At 44.7% G+C, this 22,906-nt stretch overlaps 1 protein-coding gene across 1 annotated transcript in view; it reads right to left on the reverse strand.

The window, feature by feature from the left end:
- LOC147668181 (putative cation-transporting ATPase 13A4) overlaps nt 1-22,906 on the reverse strand; it is a 197,309-nt gene that overhangs the window by 31,109 nt on the left and 143,294 nt on the right. Inside the window, exons 15-19 of the mRNA XM_086948722.1 lie at nt 16,632-16,741; nt 15,852-15,948; nt 14,329-14,401; nt 7,590-7,761; nt 332-552 (exon numbers count right to left, since the gene is read on the reverse strand). Coding sequence (XP_086804848.1) covers nt 332-552; nt 7,590-7,761; nt 14,329-14,401; nt 15,852-15,948; nt 16,632-16,741 — 673 coding nt within the window. The remainder of the gene's footprint in view (nt 1-331; nt 553-7,589; nt 7,762-14,328; nt 14,402-15,851; nt 15,949-16,631; nt 16,742-22,906) is intronic.

Here is a 22,906-nt window from a genome sequence, read left to right on the forward strand (position 1 = left end):
TTGCGTCAGGGTTTCTGATGCATCTGTCAATCCTTGCGCCAAGGTTCACCGTATTGTAAATGCGGCGCATCCATGGTGGCGCAAGGGTGTCTCAGGGTGGTTCAGGGAAAGTGACGCATCTATCGAGATGCGTCACTTTCTTGTAAATCTGCCCAACGGTTTTTAAAGTCAGTTCACCCAATAAATTGACAGTTTGTAATGACAGGACACCCACAGTGCACACAGCAGAAACCAATCCCAGGAATAGACGAACATGCCCACAGTTTGTAAAGAGAGGACACCCGCATCAGTACAGAGCCGGAAACGAGCCTGTGGTGATGGACACACTCACAGTTTGTGAAGATATGCCTCCTGAAGGGTTTGCCTTTGGAGAACACAACAGCCACGATCAGACAGTTGATGGTGCTCAGAAGCCAGACTGTGGTGTTCTCGTAGTTCTGGTAATCGCTCTTCTCAGGTGTTGCTGCCGCTGTGGTCAGGTTTGTCCCATTTGTGCCTGTTTTGTTGAAATTGGTTGCATTAACATCACTCACGTTCGCTGGACGGCAGGCACTGTGGACACAAGAAGACAACAACTGTGTGTCTGCCATTGCTGTACTCCACACCAGGTGTTATTGTAGTAGACCACAAAACAATGGAATGAACTACTTTAATTCAGAAAGAAAACACTAGGGGCCAGATGTAGGAGCCCTAATACCGGTCAGTAACAGCCGAATTCGGCCGTTACGGACCGGTATTAGGGTTTTGTGAAGTAGGGGGCCTATATTTTACCGATTCTGTAAATTTACCAAATCGGTAAATTTACAGAATCGGTAAAATACCGAATCGGTATATTTACCGATTCGTTAAATCCATATGTAGGTGACACTCCTGAGAGTGCCACAGGCCCTTAAGAGTCGGTATTTTACCACCCAATCCTATTGGGTGGTAAAATACCGAATTCAAGTGTGCATGCACATCTGTGCATGCACACCTGTGCTATGTGACACACAGACATGCCCTTAGGGCATGTATGTGTGCCACATGGCACACAAGCCTGTACTTGGGGTGCTAGAGGGTGTCAAAATGACACCCCCTGCACCCTTGCAGGATTCGGTATTTACCGATTCGGTAAATACCAAATCGGTATTGCCCATTGATTCCTATGGGCTTCAAGGCCCATAGGAATCAATGGGCAATACCGATTCGGTATTTACCGAATCGGTAAATACCGAATGTTACAGATTCGGTAAATCAGATTTTTGATTTACCTACATCTGCCTCCTTCTAATTTACCGATTCATAAATACCGAATCGGTAAAATTCGGTATTTATGAGTTGGTAAATTAGAGTTACCTACATCTAGCCCTAGAAGTCAGGGACAAAAAGATATTGGGCCCGATGTAGGTGGCAAATACCGGTCAGAAACGGCCGAATTCGGCCGTTTCCGACCGGTATTTGGCATCTTGAGATGTAGGGGGCCAGATTTTACAGATTCTGTAAATTTACCGAATCGGTATTTTTACCGATTCGGTAATTCCCAGATGTAGGTGGGACTCTTCTGAGTCCCAAAGGCCCTACAAATTCGGTATTTTACCACCCAATCCAATTGGGTGTTCAAATACCGAATTCAGGTGTGCATGCACATGTGTGCATGCACACCTAGCCATGTGACAGACAGACATGCCCTTAGGGCATGTCTGTGTGCCACATGGCGCACATGCCTATTTTTGGGGTGCAAGAGGGTGTCAAAGTGACACCCCCTGCACCCTTGCAAAATTCGGTATTTACCGATTCTGTAATTACAGAATCGGTATTGCCCATTGATTCCCATGGGCTTTAAGGCCCATAGGAATCAATGGGCAATACCGATTCGGTATTTACAGATTCAGTAAATACCGAATCTTAATGATTCGGTATTTACAGAATCTGTAATACCTACATCTCCCCCCTTCATATTTACCGACTCTTAAATACCGAATCGGTAAAATTCGGTATTTAAGAGTCGGTAAATATGAATTACCTACATCTGGCCCATTGTGAATAAAACCAGATTCAGTAAAATGGATGGACTAAACGAGAAACAAGACTGCCCGGACAAGGACTACCGGCCACATGCATCAACCTATTTAAGAAGTGCAAACGGTGCGAATCGGTAAATTCGGCCGTTTGCGATTCCTAAATACGTTTTTGGGATGCATCATACATTTTTGTGAAATTCGCTATTTTTAAAGATTTCCAAAAATGCTATTGCTTTTAAGGAATCGCAAATTTGCGATTCCTTAAAAGCAATGCATGATTATTTTTCAAATTGCGAATTAGCAACTAGGGGGTGCAAATTACCACGAGGTTGAACCTCGTGGTAATTTGCGAAAAGTTATGAAAATGCTCAAAAATGCAATTTTTAAACTTTCATGTTACAGACACACATGTCCTTAGGACATGTGTGTGTGAAACATGCACTTTAAAATACATTTCAGGGGTGCAGGGGGGGGGGTCCTTTGGACCCCCCCTCTGCACCCTTGGAATGCATTAACAAATTGCAAATCGCATTTTCAAATTCGCAATTTGTAAATGCCTTCCCATTGGCTCCTATGGGCCTTTTGGCCCATAGGAATCAATGGGATTTGCGAAATCGCAATTAGGAATTCGCATATTTGCGATTCGGTAAAAAATTCGATTTTTACCGAATCACAAATATTATGCGAATAAAATCATGCATCCCATTTTGCGATTCCTTGTTTACGATTCCCTAAAAATCACAAATAAGGAATCGCAAAACCTTACAATGTTGCATGTGGCCGTAAGAACTGAACAACATCGTTCAGTGAGTAACAAGAAAGCGCAACAGACATCCAGCTTCAAAATACACACCAGCACCAACAAGAAAATATTCAGATGCTGTTGGGAAAGCCGGATGATTTCACGTAGGGGAAGCTATTAGGGGATGATGAGAGGTGCAAGTATGGAGGGATTTCTTCCTAAGTTTGGTACTCCAAGGTTTTTTAAGAAGGTCCGATTGAAAGTACTAAACTCGCCCTAAACTTGTGATACAGGAGGAGGAGAATGTGGGGATTAGGTTATTATTCCAATTCGGCCCCAGTTTGGAACTCCCCCAGGACTACGATCTGTTTAAAAGATATATTAAGTCTTCCACTTAAGCTGGCTGGTCTTAATACACATGCAGACTTGAGGACGAATGAGGGGTTTCTCCCATGGGAAGTCTTTAAAGCAAAAACAAGAAATAACCTCTCTAAATTTAAATGTATCCATTGTCCTCTTGGTGTGCTGCCACCAAACACGAGTTGGGGGGGGGGGGGCGATAGGGAGTTAGAGACCTTTCTTCAAGACATTAGACCTAAAAGTAAGGAGCTTGCAAGGTGTTATGGAAAACCTCTGGAGGCTGAGAAGAAGTTATCGCCCCCCCCCCCCCCCCCCAAACAAGTATGGATTGGTGTATTTCATGTGGGGGACATTAAATCGATTTGGGACAACTCTTTGGAGCTTCTATAGTCCATCGTTAGACCCACAAACTTGAAGAGGAACCGCGTCTCCACCATGGATCGACTCTATTGAGCACCGTTCAAAATTGCAAAGTTTGCCCCCGAGCCTTCTCCGAAGTGCATCAGGTGTGGATACCTAGAGGCTGATAATGTTCATATCTTTTTTCAATGTCCCAGGCTAAGAGCCTATTGGGGAGGTATAGATCTTTCAATAAAGGAGATCATGGGCCGGAGTTACAATAAATTTAATGCTTGGAGTGGATGAGATAACCAGTCATTTCCAAGGCCGATCACAGAGACAGTTGCTTTTCTATCTGATACTAATAGCTAGACTGGAAATTTGTATGAAATGGAAAGACCCTATCCCCCCCCCGGAAAGTAGAAGACTGGATCAGGGCTGGTAGCAGGATATGGAGGCTGGATCAGGGCACAGAGTCGAGCTCTGCTATGGCGACATTGTCTGATTTCTCATCTTGGTATGGCTCCCTCGGCACAGGTCATGCATCCCAATGATTACACCAAGGCCAATAGGTAGTGGTTTCCGTGGGGGATCAGATTTACATTTTTGCACACGATTACGAATTTTGGAAGATGAATTTGGTGTGAATTCTCAAAGACTGGGAGAGTTATTAGGTTGTGGACGAGTGAGACGAACTAGGGGGTAAAATAAAAATAAAAATCTTTTAAGAAGAGAGCATTGAATTGCACATGGTTTATGAATTGGAAATCTCCTGATTCATGGAAGTGGGGTGAGTCACAGATTTCACTTTTGTAAATACTTCCTTTGAGGAGTTTTCAGCTAATTCAAACTTACTGAGGTACAAGGTAGATTAAGATAATCTGATTTCCTTATAGTATTCTTTGATAGTTATACAATGTGTCTTGGAGAGACACAAGGCTTGTGTTGAAGCAGGGAGTGGACTTGTTCCTTGATGTGAGGCGTCTCTGTCACTGGAGCTTTGCTGTTAAGAGCGGAGGGGAGCAGTCCTGGTATAACTCAGAATCCTGCTCACCGTCCCCAGTCAGCCGTGACCTTTTAACAGCAAAGGTCGAATGTATTTTCATTCATCTGATGCAAAGATCTACGCATCAAGGTGATCGCAGCAGGATTGCGATTTGTGTCCGGGACCTGAACAGAGACAGGAGCTGCTAGAGGGTGACTCCAAGTTAAAGGTACCAGGGTTTGAAGTTGAGATGATCCGTGTTAGTTAAAATAAGGTCTAGAGGTGACCTGCTGCACGTGGAGCGATTCAGACTAATTGTGATAGATTTAGCGAGGATATATCTTCTAGGAATTGATTCCCCGATCCATCGAAGTCATCATCAGTGTGATAAATGAAGTCTCTCTAGAATCGTAAAATGGGAGGTTCGAACCAGGTCTGGTGAAGGCATCTCCATCACATCTTTGGTGGATGAAGTGGCATGACCCGGTATCCTACATATTAATGAGCCAGAGAAGGTGTAATTTAAGGTCAAAGTCAACAAAATATATTAAAGCCTCGGTGTAATATTGGAAATAGGGGAAAAGGCACTCCCTAAGCTTGGTTTATAAAAAATGGCAAGACCACCTCCATTACTTTCCTCCCCATAAAGACGTAATATCGAATTAGCATTGGCAATGGCAATAGGACTGGCTATAAAGTAATGCTGTACAGTAATGTGAAGCATAAGTAGTCAATAGCATGGGAATAGATATATATAAGCAAAGAACTGTAGAATAATATTGGTGTAGGTTATAAGGTCAGGTGACAGTAGCACTGTCAAGCCAGACCTAAAGATCCATGTAGGTTGAGGACTGCCCTCCTCATATCTTTGCTGCTACCAGAGACAAATAACATCATTTGTCTAGTTATCTAACACAGTTTATTACCATTACGCTGTCATGTGTGCCCCTGAAAGTTCAAGCTTAGGCAGCTGGATAAATAAACAAAGTGTTCTCAGCTGTTTGGAGGACAAACAGTTTTTTATTGAAGCAAACCACTCCTGCCCAATCAAAACATGTACTCCTGGCTCCCAACGTGTGGGTGGGACCAAAGCTCCTCTCTAGTGATGCTCACATAATTGTCCGGTAACCGCTGCGCTGTCACGCCAGACCATAGAACACTATAGGGATAGCTTTTGCTATAGCCGGTGCAGAGCATTCCTTTAGCCAAGTCCCTGGAAGCAATTCTGCGTCTCGATATAAAATCAATTTCATTAATCATGATTTTCGTATTTGTGTTTTAGGAGGGACCCGGCATTAATTAGATACCATTTAAAAAGCTTGTCCCACTTGAAAGCTGCCTGACAGATTGCTTCCGGAGTAGGCAGGAAAAAATGGGGTGGGTAGTAACAAGTGAAAAGACATGTAGGGCAGATATGTTGTTTGTTGGCTAAGATATCACATGATGATTTGCACTTACCTGGTGGTCTCGAATATGAGTAAGATCAGACTCCGAACAACTGAACTTGGGGGGCGGGGATTGAGCTGAGCACAGTCCAGCCGCAGATGGATGCAGAAGTATTTGCGTTTGGCACACCCGCTGTGTGTCCACTGTGCGAATGCACTTTTTGATGTCCTCTGTCCTGTTTTGAGGTGGGCGGTGTGGCCAGGAAACTAGAGTATTAACGCATTAGTAGTCTGCAAGGCGTAATAGAGAAGGGAGCTAAAATGTACGGCTGGATCCCGGCAGATGCTGTGTGTGAGGTCAAACTCTCTTGCATCCACACACTACAAGGAAACAATAGTACTAGTGGCGATTGGTGATCGGGATGCTGTTGGCCCATCAGACACGTCTACAGTTCTCTCCGGGGCCCATCAGGTGCTACATTTAGAGGAAGGTGTTGGACTTGTGCGTCAAGGTTCTCTGTGATGAAGCATGGACCCCACCCTAAGCGTAGAAGATCAAGGTTTGGGTTCTACAGCTGTGAAACCCTACAATCCGAACTAAAGTTCAACAAGGCAAGTGATGCAAAGCCCTGGTCTCCAAGTGATGGATTTGTCTTCATAGCAGACAATGCATCCCCTGGTCTCAGGACTCACGACATGCAAAAGCCCTTCGTCTTTACACCTGGAGAAGAAGCTAAACATTCTTTCTTTCAAGTCCAAAAGAATGTCTGACAAGTGAATATCCCATCTATACCTATAACAGAGTACATAACAAGATACCCACGGAAGGTCTCTAACTCTGAAAGCTACAAGAACATAAAAAGGCAAAAGAGCCGTAAACAAACCCTGGAAACGTGACACACTGTGGGCAAACATTCAGAAGGTGCTCAGACAATCCCCTCAGCAAGGACTGTCTGTGCAGTATGGGTGGGCCGGCAGCCTTGCAGCAAATCAGACCATGCTGCAAGATGTCACTGTTGGTTTATACTGTGACACCAACACAAATTCTGGAAATCAAAGCTTCCCCCGGTGATGGACTTCCAGCTCCTACCACTAGGAGTATAAGAGGGGTAGACTTTTGTTGTGTGCAGAGCCCCTTGCGCCCGAGCGTCACTTTTTGTGATGCTCTGGCAGTGCAAATCTAAAATCAATCCTGCCTGAGAATGCGAATACCCTTGCAGCATGGGGTAAGGGTGCCTGCATTGGAACAAGGCAGTACATTGTGCGCCAGTGGAGGGAAAGGACAGGGATGGGTCGTATCTCCATAAATATGGCACATTCCTGCCCGCTAGATTCGACGCAGTGCAGCAGGTTGTCTGGGTGTGTTGCGCGACATCAAATTTTTCTAAATCTGAATGGAATAATGTATGGGGCCCGTGGAATCGATACAGGGGGAGCATATGTGTACCACATGCGACTGCAACCTTTGATGTCCCACTTTCCCCCTGACCCCTCAATATTGATGCTACGTTGTGTCTCTTTAGTACCCTATCCTCCTCTCCCCTCTCCCCTCCCCCCTCAGTTCATCACTAACTGTATTATATGTTGATATTGTGGACAACCCTCGTATGTTCTATGCACATGTATTCTGTGGTTGCCTTCCTTTAATAAAAAGAAATATAAAAAAAAATATCTAAATCTGGGTCTTGAGGTCAACGCTATTTTTGAAATTGATCAATAAAAGCAGATGAGTAAGGACGATCGGAGCACCCTGTGCAGCCGAGAGAAGTCCCAGTTACCTGAAGATGTCTTCGCTGTACCAGACCTGCTGCTGGACGATGAGGAAGCCGCAGACCTGCATGATGAGGCTGAAGATGACGTTCAGGATGACCGAGAGGAGGAGGGGCGGGGAGATAAGCTGCGCTGGCGGCCGGTAGTTGGCCAGCTCCGGGTAGGCGTGGTTTAAACTCACTGAAAGAAAGAAGCATTGGTGTATGTTCAAAGGGTGGCCTTCCATATCCCTCCTCACCTCTAGCAATAGTTTACATCTTCCAACGTTCACACCACATGCACACGGTCTGATAATGTTTCATGTTAAAGGGGTGACACAGGAGGGCACCCCCTCATGTGGACACTCCTTGCAGAGCTCCGGCCCACACTTCAGCTGTTGGAAAGTGCAATGAACGCGTTCCCAGGTAGGTGCACAGTGTGGAGATGGTAATGTTTCTGGACCAGAAGAAACGTCCTCCGTAAAAGGTGCCTGGAAGCAATGCATCCTCCACATCTTATACTGGGTGCGTGATCTGGGGTATTGGGCGCGTGATCTGGGACATTGGGTGCCTGATCAGGTATATTAGTCATGGATTTCTGACGCACTTTGGGGCCCTCGAAGTGCCATCATTTATTTACAGTGCTTGAAGGTGCTATAGTGCTAACAGTGAAACATGAAAGGTGCACATTGCTAAAGACATGAAGAGAATCTGTGATATATGTTGGAGGACATCACTGAATAAACGCTCAAATAAACTTCTACGGTACAAATTTAAATACCCGTTTTAATGTTTGAATTATGGAGGTCAGAGGAATATTACAGGGATTCCGCATTTACCGGGCTGGGGGTAATACCATGGTCAATGCGGTGAGCCGGGCCGATGCCAGAGTTCAAAGACTTCCCGGGACAAAGGACAGGAAGAGGGCAGAGCCGAGAGGGAAATCACTGGATCATGATGGGTCTTCTGTCCGGGTCTTTCCACGGAGGAATCCTCACACCGACACCCGGTGCTCGGTGTCAATCCTGTGCCTTACTCTGACATGGGTTTTTGGGAGAGAGCTCCGTGCAGTATGGACACTACCTCTTACTTCATGCTTTTCCAGAGACCTCTGTGATTCCTGTTAGATCTAAATACAAATTTATAAAGATTGTAGTGACATTGCACCACAAACAGTGAGGCGGGAATACTCAGCGGGGTTCCAAGGTTCTCCTTTAAAACTATTTGTTGATTCACTTTTTCCGAGATCAGGATTTAGAACTCTGAGGAACTCTAGGAGCTTGGTTCCTACCTCTCGTTCGTCTTCCTGTCCACGAAGTTGGTCCAGGCCTGGGATACAGGTTTCTGGGTTGAGCAGTGATGTCTGAGTCCTCAAAGATGGGAAGAGTCCTTGGAGAAAGTCTGGTGTCTCCACATGAAACTCCGTCTGTGTGGTGTCCTCAATGAGTGGAAAGGGCTGGGTCTACTGTGGGAACTTGTACCGCCTGTGTGGAGACCTCTGTCTGATTTGAACTACTGAAATGTCTGGACGTGCTAGTTTTATTATGAAAAGGGTACTTGTGAAGCACACAAACCATAGAATCTCTTGGAGTTCTCAGATAATGGAACAAGAGGGGGAAACTTACAGTCTCACTTGACCCTCTGTGTCTGTCAAGACATTATAAATTAAAGAGCCAAGTTTTCAGATGGGTGCTAGATTTAAGATGTACAGGTTTGGACCAGGTTTCCCGTGTCAAACGTCTTGTATACCTAAATACGGCTCGGCCTCCCCCTGATGTAACTTAAAAGTGGGTACCCACATCAGCCAAAGCCTGTGCGCTCAGAGTAAAAAACACCATTGCAGTCTGGCCCACACTGAGTGAACCCAACAAATTGTTAAGACATACTTAAGCACATCATTGATGGAGGTCCATGTTTAAGACGACGTAGCGTCAGCACGTCTTCGGTGCGTATCTGTGATTGGCATGCAGCTCGACTAAACCTGTGATGATCAGTCTGTATGCAGTGATTTTGGGAGGAATCATGTGCTTGATCTGTCAGGGGTGAACCTACATTTTGTGGCTCCAGAGATATTTCAAATGATGTTCAGTGAGAAATATCAGAAATGTTTACCTATGGAGAGGAAGACCTCCTCTTTCAGATACAGTTCCTTTCGGGTTTTATTTGCACTGATGCTGTTTGGTCTATTTAGAATGCCTTTCCCTTTCCCTTTCAATCTCTCTAATGGTCACATACGGCCAGGCTACTCCTCGCGGCCGGGCTAGTCCTCGATGACACTTTCCTAACCATGCCAACTGATTCTGGGTCCCCCCTGTCTCCGCTGCTGCAGTATTGGTATCTGTTTATAGAGTTACTTTGCTCTTGTTCTGTTGGAGTTCTGATGACCTCCCTGCCCTAAGGGATTCCGCGTGTTGTCTACGTGGCTGAGTCGCTTCCCTCCATGCTTGCCCTGCCTCTCCCACCCAATCACCTTTAGACCTGCAGCTCAGCCAATGCAACTCCATGCTGAGTTCTCAGCTCTGAAACCTAGAGCTTTCCTGAAGACGGATCCACGTGAAAAGGAAGAGCACCTATTTCTGCAGACCTATTGTTGCCTTTTCTCACATTTCTGCTGGCCCCCTCCTGCTTCAAGAGATAGACCTTATTATTGTACTGCGGAGCAGGAGCAGAATGGGACAGGATTACTGCAATGAAGAATGAGGTACAAAAATAATGAAAAGTCTCCTTTACTTGACCAGTCTAAGCCTTGAAAATTAACACAATATTTTGCCTTTTCTCATCCTGGACTACCCTGCTGCAAAGACTAGGCCTTGTCCCACTCACATTTATCCTACTCTAGATTTTCCCTCAATGCACTTTGGGGTTCCTGCCTCGATATAATGGCCCCACAAAATAGATCACACTCTTTCAAGATAAATCACATGGCCTCCCAGCAGAGCCTCTTTTTGATACGACCCAAGCCTGCCAAGTTTAAGCTGGAGTCTCTGCAGCTTTACCGCAAACACCTTTCCAGGTGGAGGTTCTGAGCGGTTACCGTCACCACCAGCCATCAGTAGACCCACCATAAAGATTTATGGGGCCACCTGATATCAGGATATGGGCCAGTAGCTGTTTGGGGAGCCTTTTATGTCACTGAGGCTCAGACCAAGAGGCCAGCAGACTAGCCTTTGGAGGCACTCTGGGGTCCTGGGTTCAAGATGAAGTTGCAGGTCTAGTTCTTCCCCAGGCAAGAGGTCAGCAGCCAGCAGTCAGCGCAGCAGTTCCTTCAGAGCAGCAGTCCAGCAGAGTGGCAGTCCAGCACAGCTGTCCTTATGGCAGAGTAGCCATAGGAGCAGAAGTGTACTGAAGAGATGGTGTCTGCAGTCCAGTATTTATACCGATTTGTGCCTTTGCAGTGGGGAAGAACCTTCCAGAGGTTTCCCTCTCAGGCATCCTGGCTTCACTGCCCAGGTTATAGACTAACTACAGAGGCTATGCAGCCCTTTGTATGGAGGCAGGACACAGTCTATTCAAGTGTAAGTGGGGCTGCTCCTCCCTCCCATCCTGTCAGTGATGGCCCATCTAGGCACACCTAGGCTTCCTATTGTGTATGGCTGTCTAGGTGGAATACACAAAGACCAACTGTGGGCTACACCCAGTCAAGTTACCCAGTTATAGGCTACAGGAAAATGCCAACTTTCTAAAAGTCGCATAGTCAGAACTGGAATTAAAATTCAACTTCCCCATATGTTAGTTGTTAGGATTTTAAATTGTGATTCCAAAGACACCAAACATGAATTGGATATCTCGTCCCATTTGGAAATTGCCTTTATAAAATGTAACAAGACAACTCCAATGTTATCCTACAGGCCAGGCCTTGCAGTCGTGAAACACAAATGTAAGAGTTTTTCACTTCCAAGATATGCAAACGGAAAAGTACATGTCCAACATTTTAAATACATTTCAGCCTGCCCTCTGGGCTGTCCAGAGCCTACCCTAGGCATGACATATGTATTAAAAGAGAAGGGTTGGAACTGGCAAAAGATTTACTTAGGCAAGTCAAAATGGCAGTTTAAAACTGGACCTATAAGCTGCAGTAGCAGGCCTGAGACGGGCTATTTAAGTCGATTGCACAATCAGTGCCGTAGACCCAATAGTAGCATTTTATATACAGTCCTTGGATAAAGGTAGTGCCACTTTACGAGGGACTTGTAAGTAAATCAAATCTGCAAATGGGGGATAAGCCAATGTTACCATATTTAGAGGAGGGAGAACAAGCCCTTTAGCACTGGTTAGTGGTGGTAAAGTGCACAGAGTACTAAGGCCAACAAAAACGAATTCAGAAAACCTAGCAGGAGTGAAGGCAAAAGGTTGGGGGTGACCATCAAGAAAGGGCCAAGTCCAACACTGTTTTTTAGACTTTTTGGTCAAACAGCAAATTAGTCGACATGCATACTTGATGTTGGGTATCACAATTATTAATTTTACATGTTTCCTCTATTTGCTGATAAAGACCCCAAACCAAATGATTTGATGGGTCTAAACGTCAACATATCACTCTGTTGACTGCAAAATACTAATGTATTCAACTTGTACTGCTATTCTTGAGTCCCAATATTGAAAACTTGATTTTATTTAGTTAACAGTGTATTAAGAATATTTTATGCAACTTTTCACTAGCGCACATCGATTTCACCTTTGTCGCCATTCACATTCACAGTGCCATCTTTAGGAGCACCTATGGTAAATATATTGACTGTTTTTCTTCCTTTGATTTTTTCTACCTTAGACAGCAATTGAAAATCATGTGAACTCCTCTGCTGGATGGCTAACACATTCTATTTATGGTTTAGAAGTTTAAGTGCACAGACCTTGTCCTGAGAGAACCACTGTAGTTACTAAAATATCAGTAAATCCTGTGGCATGCCACAGCTTGCATCCACCAACTGTGGCCTCAACGGCCACCATCCACGGATGCTCCACCAGGTCACACTCAATGCAAGAGTCCGCATCACTCACAGTCATACAACGGCCAATAATCTCTCAGGAGAGAAGGACATCACAGAGCACCAGGCAGAAATCAGAAACAGAGACCCACCTGCAAGAAGAACAGACCAAAGGATGCAAAGAATGCGAAGGAGGCAGGCGGAGACACCGAGCAGGTAAAAGAGGGGCAGACGGAGGACATGGCGAAAAGGACGGCCAGGCAGAGCCCAAAGACTATCTTGTGATGCGCCCTAGAAGACAGGAGGAAAGGAATGAAGGGAAGATGGAGAATAGAGGAGCTCAAGACATTTAAAAACATACTGTAAACAGCGAAGACTTGTGAAGGATGTGCTTCTACCAGGGTCATTTCATAAACTCTGGTGCCCCAAGCACTTGGGGGTGTAATATCTCAGTAACTAAGGAATACTTTTTATAAAGATAATATTTGTTATTTTTTAAAGACTAAACAAGAAATCCATAAGGAGGTAGTTTCAGCTTTGCTTGTTGCATGTGTTGACCCAGGTGATCACCTGGTTACAGAGCCATGGCTGGACTGGGAGCAGAAGTAGTTTTGGAAAAAGCTTTAATACCAGTCTTATGTTTGCACTGAGTGAGTGAAAAGTCACCTCCCAAGCAAGCATGGGGAGGGGAAGCAGTACTGACCCACCCCCAGGAAACTTTGTTTTTTAAAATGTGACAAAAGATGTATGTAACGGCACACGTTTTCAGTGTATTGGCTTAAACGTCATAGGTGCAGAGGGCGTTCTGAAGAAAACTCATAATATTATCCAATACTGTGAGTCTAACACAGTACACAGGAGCATTTTTGTTCTGCAGCAGAAAACCATGCATGGGCCTATTCGAATACCGTGCCCATCTCCCAAAGGGAGCCCTTGTATGGACTATGGACCCCTACAGCCCACAGAGCCCTGAAGCAGTCCACAGCAGCGCCAGGGCACAGCTGAAACCTGCCCGTCCTGCTGCATCATATTGTACCCAACATGGATGGGCATTGGGCAGCCTTGTACTTCATCTCTCTTCTCCCATCCAAGGGGACATCCAAAGTCCCCCTGAGTATTGACCTGATCCCGGGACTCCTCCAGGGGACTTCAGGTGGCCAGGGGTACCGGGTTTTCAGGAAATAGGCTCTTGTAAAATGTAAATGATCTTTTGTTTGAAAAAATATCAGAAAACTGTAAAGGCACAAGTTTTTTCTCCCCAATGAAATTCAAGGCTGCAGGGATTTTCTGGTGCCACTAGAAAAGCTTTAACGCATTTGATGATCTTTCCAAAGATTTCTCAAGAATTTTATGAAAACAAGGGTTATAAATCTCGAAATGTAATGTATGCTTTTCTCATGTTTTGTCTTTGACAAAGATATCATATGAGGACTTATAATCATTATTTAACCATGAAAAGTGGGCTAGGAAATCTCCCAAGTAAACACGAAGAGGCAGTGGCAATGTACATCGGTGGCACCTACCACCTTCTCTGCGGTATTTATCAGATGTCCACCTCAAGGGAGGATTTCTAGCCACAGGGTGAGCAGAGTGGACAGACGCTGACCCCTTTGAAAAATACTAAAACAATAATACTACCAAATATTGTGTTCAAGGTCCTGCAACCTCCATGGTCAGGGAAAGAAGTCAATTGACCATGGCCAACATTAGCTGGACTCCAGGGAGTGATATTCTGGAAGATTTATAGATTGTTTGCAACAAAGGTCTTCCATTCAATGCTTTGAACAACCTCTTAAAACCTTACACGGTGGATTAATACCAGAGAAGAGTCGGATAGGACTTACTTGTGATGCCGATGAGAGTGGTGATGGCCAGATCTTGGAAGAGGAACTGGTAATTCCCGAAGGAGTGCAATTGCTGGAACAAGGGACAGGAAAGAGATTTTAGTATTTTTCATACTCGGAGTGTACAGATTGGAGCATTACTTCCTGCAACCATGACTGTTCTACTTCACACTGGTGTTTGAGTTTGTAAAAATCCCAGTGCATCCTAAATTTACCATTTTACCCTTAAGCCCCTCATCTTTGTTACCTAAAAAATTATTATTCCTGGGAGAAACTTAAATAATGCCGGAGTAATAAGAGTACTTTCAGTAATCACACATTACTCTTGTGATGCGAAAATACCAGAATCACGCGATTACGCAAGCGTGAGTAATTAAGAGTAATTTGGGGCAAACATCCTACCAGAGACGCACAGGAACAACAAACTCAGCGAGACTGAGCGGATGTCGGCTACTACCGTTTGTGTCCTGTAGAATCTAGTGCTATTTTATTAGCTCAAAGTGCTCACTCTCGTCTATTTAGGACACAAGGGTGCATTTTGCACTAAGAAAATAGTGATTAAATGCTGGATTACGCTTCTCACTCAATTATGCATAATTACAATTAATGTTGCATTAATTAAGAGTAGTTAAATTAGAGTAAATTATGCCAGTTACGCGCACCCCAAAAAATTAAACTCCCACCAAAACGTTCGCAAAGGTAAAGACGTCACAACTTCATAAAGTAACCAAGTTTTTCACCTCTGATAACGTTCATGCAAAAGAACATTTACTAACTTATCCACGAAAACAACTCTTGGTATTCCACACAAAGCCCACTTTCACTTTTTGCTAGAGTCTCAAATACATTTTTTTAAATCCACAATGTTGGGAAAAGCCACATTTGATGATTTTGCACAGCCATCATCATCTTTTACGAACCTTCAACAGAATTACATGTCAATTTCCTATATTGGTGCATATGGACTCATCCTAGTGGGATTCCCTCTGGGTCTGCCGGGTCTCATGGTCTGGCTCTGTAGTGTGTGACTTTCTTACCAGAACCTTCCCAGACCTGGTGGTGCTTTGGTTTAACTTTGGTTCTGAAGAATGGCCACTTACAGAGCACTTTATCCCACCAGGGTGATTTTTAGGTCTGGCTATAGAGAGCATTAAATGCTTGTTCTCATGTCATCAATTCTTCAAAAAAGTCACAGAAAGGGGAAGAGAGAGAGCTGGCTTTGGGTCAGTCCTCGTCAGTCATTGGTTTTCAGGTGTATCTCCAGAGTTCCTATTGCTTGGATGGACTGTCCATCAGGGGAGCGGCATAACAAAGATGTTCACCGAGTAAGTCTTTGGGATTCCAGAGGTTCCAAGTGGTGAATGAAGCACACCGTGTCCAGAGAAAATTGCCAATAATATTTTTATTTCAGGGTGGATTAACCTGCTAAAATGTTTTCAGAGGAAATAAAGTGACAAAACTTTATTTGAGGGTTATTTGCCTCTTAGGAGCAAGTGAAGCAAATCCGGCAGAGTCCTCCTTACCCAGTAGAGCAGCAGGATGCCCAGGTACTGGATCATGCTGTAGAGGGCCATGTACTTGAAGACACAGAAGGAGGTGATCAGCGCCGCGCGGCCTTCCCTGCAACAATAACAATACCGTGATTTGGTAGGATACCAGAGTCTTATGGTCCGAATGTCGTCCAACATAAATATGGTTCCTAAATGTAATTTAGAAAAATATTGCAGACTGGAGTTTGTAACAGAAAGTTTACACCCAAAGGGATGATATTTTTGTAAACAATATTTAGGCCATGATACTTATCTCAGGCAATATTTCTGGCCACCGTATTCTGTAATTTAAATGCCTCAATATAAATAACCTAAAATCTAACTGTAAAAAAAAATTGAAAAATGTTCCCTAGCCCCTGCACTGCCATACACCCATTGGAAGACCACAACACCTAAAACCAACCCAGTCATTTCTGTTTAAGTTTAAATGTATTCATTTATAAATTATAAAAAAAATTAACATATAAAACACTTCATAGTACATTTGTACTAAATTGAGTGTGTGACTGTGTACTACAACTTTTTTACCACTACATTTGTACTGCAAATCACGAGTGGGCACAGAGGAGCGGCATCATTGCTGGAAAATTTGACAAGATTCGCCAAAGATCCTGATGAACGACATTTTACATAGATCTCCAAAGGTAGAGCATTACCCTACTGAGCTGTCTTCTGGCTTACTACTGATGTATTATCAGTAGTCTCTTAAGATAAAAGGAAACCAGGGCATGGTGCAAAGAGACAAGTACTTACTTGATGAGAAGAGGCACGCACTGGATGTTGGGGATTTGAGAGGTGAAGGGTGAGGCCACGGACGCCTCCTGCTCGGACAACGATATTCCAGCGTGGGCCATTTTTAAAGCCTGAAAGGGACATTGCCTGCTTATTAATGACATAAATGTACATGAAATACAATACAATATTGAAAAAATATCCCTCTCCACAGGGGAAAACGTCAAGAGTTATGATCTTGGTACTCCAGTGGGGGAAGAAACTAATATTTAGCATAGTTATGTAGAACGCAAACTAAGCTTCGTGGGTGTCTCAGCGCTGTACATATCTACGTCATTTTGATGCATGCTTGAAATTGGATTGTTTTAGGCAGGACACGACTGGACAATGTGCGTTATCCACTTTACAGCAACGGAGCACCATCGAATGTTACTGCTGTGCAGAGCAAGAGTCGCATGTACTGTGCTAACACAGAGCCAGATTTCGAGTTTGACGGACATGTGCTCATAACAAACAGGACAGATGCCTCATTGCACGTGCATTATATACGACTGCATTAGTCATGAGGCACAGTGATGTGATGTAGAGCGTACTGTCACCGGGTAGAGTATCCTGGAGCTGAGCAGGTGCGAGGCTAGCCAAACTTGGGCCGAGTGGGACTACTCGAAAAGCCAGATCTTCAGCTTCTTATGGAATTCAGGAAGTGAGGAGGAGACTCTTTTGAGCAGTGATAGGTCGTTCAACACTTTAGAAGCGATGTAGAAAAAGATGTGACTTCTTTTGGCTTGTTTTCTGTATGCATGGGATGTGTGCAAGTAAGAGTCTAGATGAGTGGAGGTGTCTGCAAGGTTTGTGAAATCAAATGCAATTGTTGAGGGATGCTGGGCCAGTGTTATGTTTTGGCCTGGGCGGTAAACTCCGCTCTGCGGATGGCGTTTTGCCACTCTGCGCTCTGCTTGGAGCATGGAGTTCAGCAAAAACTCTGGGTACGCTGCCTGGCGGAGTTTACGGGGGCAAACCTAATCTGAGCTCCGTGATATACAGGCGATTCACACATGCTTCCCCCAAGCCCCACTCCTGCTCCCTACCGCTTGCTCTACCTACCACAGGGACCTCCCTTCTCTTTCTCTGCCTTCTGGATTCGCTTTAGCCTTCACTCCACCTTGTCCCGCCCCCTCTGGCAGGTATTTCTTACAGTCGTTACTGGCTATAAGATGTGGTTCTTTGCTCGGGACCCCTTCAAGGATTTCTCTTAAGATCTTGGGAAAGATGTGGAGCACGTGTCAGGTATATGACACTTGTAGAGTTGAAAGAGAAAGGTAAGTGTTTTCAGGTTGGCTTCCGAGTCTAGAGGCCAGGCTGAAGCCTTGGGCTAGAGAGCAGGTGCATCAGATCAGAAGTACTTCAAGATTAGGCATGTCAAGTCACCTGTGAACATCTAATGAGGAGTTCTCTATGGATTCATCTTCGAATGGTAGAGAGGAGAAGCAACATTCGTGACTATCTTAAAAAATGAGCGAATTAATTTAGTTTTTTCAGCTGTTACGGTTCTTATTTCTCAAGCGAGGCAACGCTGGCCGATGGTGTCCTGGAATAAAAGGGCTCATCTGTAATGCAGGCATAGCCATTTAATGCGTCACAGAATTTTAATTTATGCACAATATTTGGTAATAAGCTTTTGCATCAGTTGCATCACAAGATGTATTGGTTTCTTTGGAAGCAATGTTCTACCAATGTAGTCAAGTGTGTCGTTAGAATGTACTAAACTGTGGTTGCCGATCACTATTGTTTGGCTATTGCCACTTTAACACTCACACCCGATAAAATGGTGCTACTGTGTTCGGTGTGTGCGCCTTGGATGGGCAGCAAAGACACCTGTAAAGACAGAGTGCTGCATTGTAGATCGTGCATAGGTTCTTGTATGAAATGGCCATATGCATCTGCTCTTGTAAGAAACCCTATCATGGAGGCCCCAGTACAACCTTTTCTTTCACCCATATGCAAACTGTTCTTACTTTTTGACCTCTCTTATTTATAGCTTGTCGTTCTGGTGTTTTCAACTGTTTGCTTCTAGAAAGTCTGTTTTCTCCCACAAAAGTTTTTAGTGTGCCACAAGTGGCCTAATAAATCTATAATGGATTACTTAACTGGTTACAGAGAGATTGCATTTTAAAATACCTTATAGAGATAAGTGCTCCAGTTACAATGTTGTTTGTGTACCCAGCAAGTTCCAGGGTATAATTGCAGTGATTGAATTCTAAAAGAGCCCAGAGGGATAAAGCGCTTACTAGAAAGCACAGCACGTCTCATGCAGGCCTCAAAGCTGTCATTTATGTAGGGAGATCAGTCTGCTGCTGCTTTTGTTGCAGAGACCCTTGCGATACTTGCAGGCCACAAAAAGGTTTATTTGTAATATACAACAGTGAGTTATGAACTGGCACAAAAGGGCTGCATGCAGCCTGCAAGGTAAAGATGAAGGACCTTACAGTGTTGATCAGTCTTTCATCATTCTAAGGTTGATAAAAGCGTTTCCTTTGGGTAGTACAACGCTTAGTGTAAATGCTGTATGATTTTGCAGATTTTCTGGGTCTATGCGAAGGCTCCCAGGACCTGTGGGGCAGCACTCAGGGGCCAGGAGTCGGATGCCACCAGTAGGGTCCAGTTGCTACTGGTCAACTGGGCACTTTAGGAGAGGGGAGTCTTGGAGCTTGTTGTATCCCTGTGGACATACAGGAGGTCAGCCAACAGACTCCTGGAGCCCATCCATCTATTAGTCCAGAGTACAAGCGGGAGCAGGTCCCGCCCCTCAGGTCTCCACACAGGTCTCACATAATCTTCTGTTCTTCCACAGCTCCGCAGAGTGTCCTAGGAGCTGTGGGTGAGGGGCCAGCTTTGTAGGGTTTATAAGCCAGAGGATAGGGGGGACTCCTGGACTATTCCTAACCAACGAGGAAATGGTTCCCAAGGGCACACCTTTCCATTTTTGCAGGGCATCCAGTTTGCTCTACGGTAGACTTTCCCACAGTGCACTAGTCAAGGTAAAAGCCAAGATGGCGCAGCATGGTGGTGGCTTGTGTGTCAACCAGTGAAGTGTTTAGGGAAATGACCAGTCCCCTGCTCCTCAGCTACCACAGCTTGGTGTCAAACTCGGGGTAGCGCATACAGATCTCTTCTCCAAGCCTCACCCTTCTCCCTTTCAAATGATGGAGTTCCTCAACCCTCCCCACCTTCTCTTCCTGAACTGATGTGGGCCACATACCTCACACCCAGGCATGAGCCACTTTTCTACTCTTTTGTAGATGTTTACACTTCTCATTGAGGGGAAGCTTTGCTGGGAGGGTTATGCTAACTCACCTACTGTAGGTCAGGCAGAGACAGTTTTATTAAATACCCCACTTCACCACAGTATTGGAGATTTAATAATTCTTCAAATAGTGTGAGAATTATTCCCGTAGCTTGTGCTAAACCAAAGTTGTGATTTTATTCTGAACTTTCTCATAGGACAGTTACAGGCCTTTACAGTGAAAATACCTTTTGGGGGCTCCCCACTCTAGGTACATGCCAACATTAAATTACTTGACGCATCACTATTAAATACTGATCACCCTAGCGCATGGGCTACAAGGCCTTCCTTACGGGCGACTTATTTAATGTTTAAAAGTAGGGCTCTTTGAAGTCAGAAAGGGTCATTTTGGTCGTTCATCTGCGCGCTCAAATGATGCAGGAGGCCGGCTGCACAGGTGCACCTGAAGCCATTGTTTCTTTGTCAGCCTCTTTGATGGAACAACATGTGCTACAGCCCAATGGGGACAGATAACCTTTCCATACCATGGGTGTATTGTCCTATACAATATGCTATGACCTTACTGAGAGGTTTAGTAGGCCAATTAAGAGGTCACAAATATTGCCATGTTTTAGGGGTCAGAGCACATACACTGGGGCCTGGAGAGCAGGGCCCCAAGCATGCAGAGTTAAAAAAACAAGCACTGGCATAGCCAATAGGTCTCGCCTTTGGGGCCTTATAACTGTTCAGCCATGCAAGAGTTAATGCTGTTGCACCAAGGATATTGTGTTGCATAACTAAATACTTATAAGGGCCCAAAGGCGAGACCTACTTGGCTATGCCAATGCTTGTTTTAAGAGCTTCCAATCTTTTTCCTGGTTGCCACCAATACATACCAAAAGGTATGCGGTGAACAGAAACCAAGATAACCAGTTATTCTGGTTATTCGAGCTGAAATCAAACACGGAATTACTGTATTAGCACAGTATCAACATCTAAAGCAATCAAAATAAACACTTCATTCAAATAAGTGCTCAGCGCATGAATGTCAAACTTTGGTATGGGCTGTTCTTTGTACAATAGCGTACTTTAATACACTTTAATATTATTTCAGCTTTGGCGCGTATCCTGCTGACAGCCGAAAGGGTTAAATCTCCGCCTCTGAGCGGAAGGAAGGGCATCCAGTCTCCACAAAGGTAAGTCAGCAACGTGCTCGCCCAGCAGCTCTCGGAAGGAGAGGCGTCAATAGCTCTCCCCTGCACTCCTTCGAGGGTCTCCTCGGGCAGGGCGAATTTAAAAAGGAGAGAATAATCACGCAATGAATGCCTACCTTTAAAGCCACTTTAACTAGGACAGTGTTCAAATGAGCCTCTTTCCAATGGTACAAAAAAAAAAAAAAAAAAGGAGTGTGAAACTACGCCAGTCTTCAGGGATCATCGGTAGGTATGGCGGTTTTTGACTATGTGGGAATGGTAAGGAGTAAACAAGAAAGAACAAAAAAATGGCAGCAGAATTAAAAGTGAACAGTGGCGTTCGATCGATGTCCCTCTTGTGCATGAGGTTGTACATTTTTACATTCAAGTGACAACCGAAGCAGGGCTGGGTTTCTGCCCTGGTTTAGGAGATGTTGGACTGAACTGCTTAATGTCGCTCAAATTGAAGAAAAATAGTCCCAGGCACTTTTTAAGTGTAACCAATGGCAAGATGTCCAACTTAATAGAAAGGGGGTGGTTACTTCATACAGGCTTGTACTCCGACTACTCTGATACTCCACACAAAGTGATATATGATATGTCAACATCGAATACGGGGCAGTGGGTTACATAGTACAATGACTAATTCAATTAAGAAGAGGACACAACCTGTAATTTAAGTGCTAATACAAGTCAGGCACCTTCCATTGAGTGTGCCAGTCAACACGTTCACTTGTCGGTTGTGTTCTATTTATTCCACTATTGCTGTACACACAGGAAGTGAAAAAGTTTCACGCAAACACAGGAACAAAGAAAACAAGTATCAATTCAAACAGTGTGATCTTGATGAATCTACTAATGTATTTGCTTAGAGCCCTACGCGCCCCTCCATGCTCCTTGCTCACCCTTCCTGCTGCAATCTGCTTGTAATCTGCTGTTCTGGGTTGGCAAAAAGGAACACGCATACAGGGGTGACAGGTAATTGAAGTTGAATAAATGCCATTGTGAGCACCCTCTTCCTTTGAGAATTTTTCTGCCTGTGATTACAGCAGACACTGGAAATAAGCTACGAGGGACAGTACTTTTCAGGGGACATTGCTGTGCGCGCATCCCTTGCTTGCTTAGAACGTCATCGCGATCACTGTGAAAACGAAAGTGATCGCGATGACGTGCTAAGCACGCAAGGGATGCGGGCGCAGCAATGATTAGAGAGGCGAAGCGAGGTGTGCGTGTGCACGTAACCGCAAGCTGGTGGCGGGCGGGTAGCACTTTGAAAAGCCCCTTACTAAAGTCGAGCATCCAGCGCATGCATTGCTCTAGGCTCGACCTAATAAATTGAAACACCACTCAGCAGAAAATTGGGGTGACTATAAAAAGGAAGCTTTTTCTCACATTCGTTATTAGTATCACTGCTCTCACAGGCAGACACATCTCCCCTCCCTATAGTGCGTGCATTTGCCTTACATACAAAGAATGGAAAGTAAAAAGAAAACATGGCCAACAAACTAGAGTTTCTCTCATAGGCCCTTCTAAAGTGACAAGGTGTGTGTTTTTCCCTCTACGCCATGGCGTGAAGCTGTTAGTCTCCAGCTGGCTCCCAGTCAGGACGAGCTTCAAACAAAGAGTGCTTCTGACCCTTGAAGTGAGGCATTTGTGTTCAACTCCACTGGAACTGAAAGTAGGAGGTGGCCTTACCCCTTCAGATTGCTTCTCTGAACATACGGTACCCTATGTGTAGCGCCTGCAACTCTGGCCGGGGCATGTTCAGCACCTTTCATAGATGCCACTGACATCCGACTCAATCAGGTCTGCTGGATCCT

This window comes from Lissotriton vulgaris, unplaced genomic scaffold, assembly GCF_964263255.1.
Source record: "Lissotriton vulgaris unplaced genomic scaffold, aLisVul1.2 SCAFFOLD_2870, whole genome shotgun sequence".
Lineage (NCBI taxonomy): Eukaryota > Metazoa > Chordata > Amphibia > Caudata > Salamandridae > Lissotriton > Lissotriton vulgaris.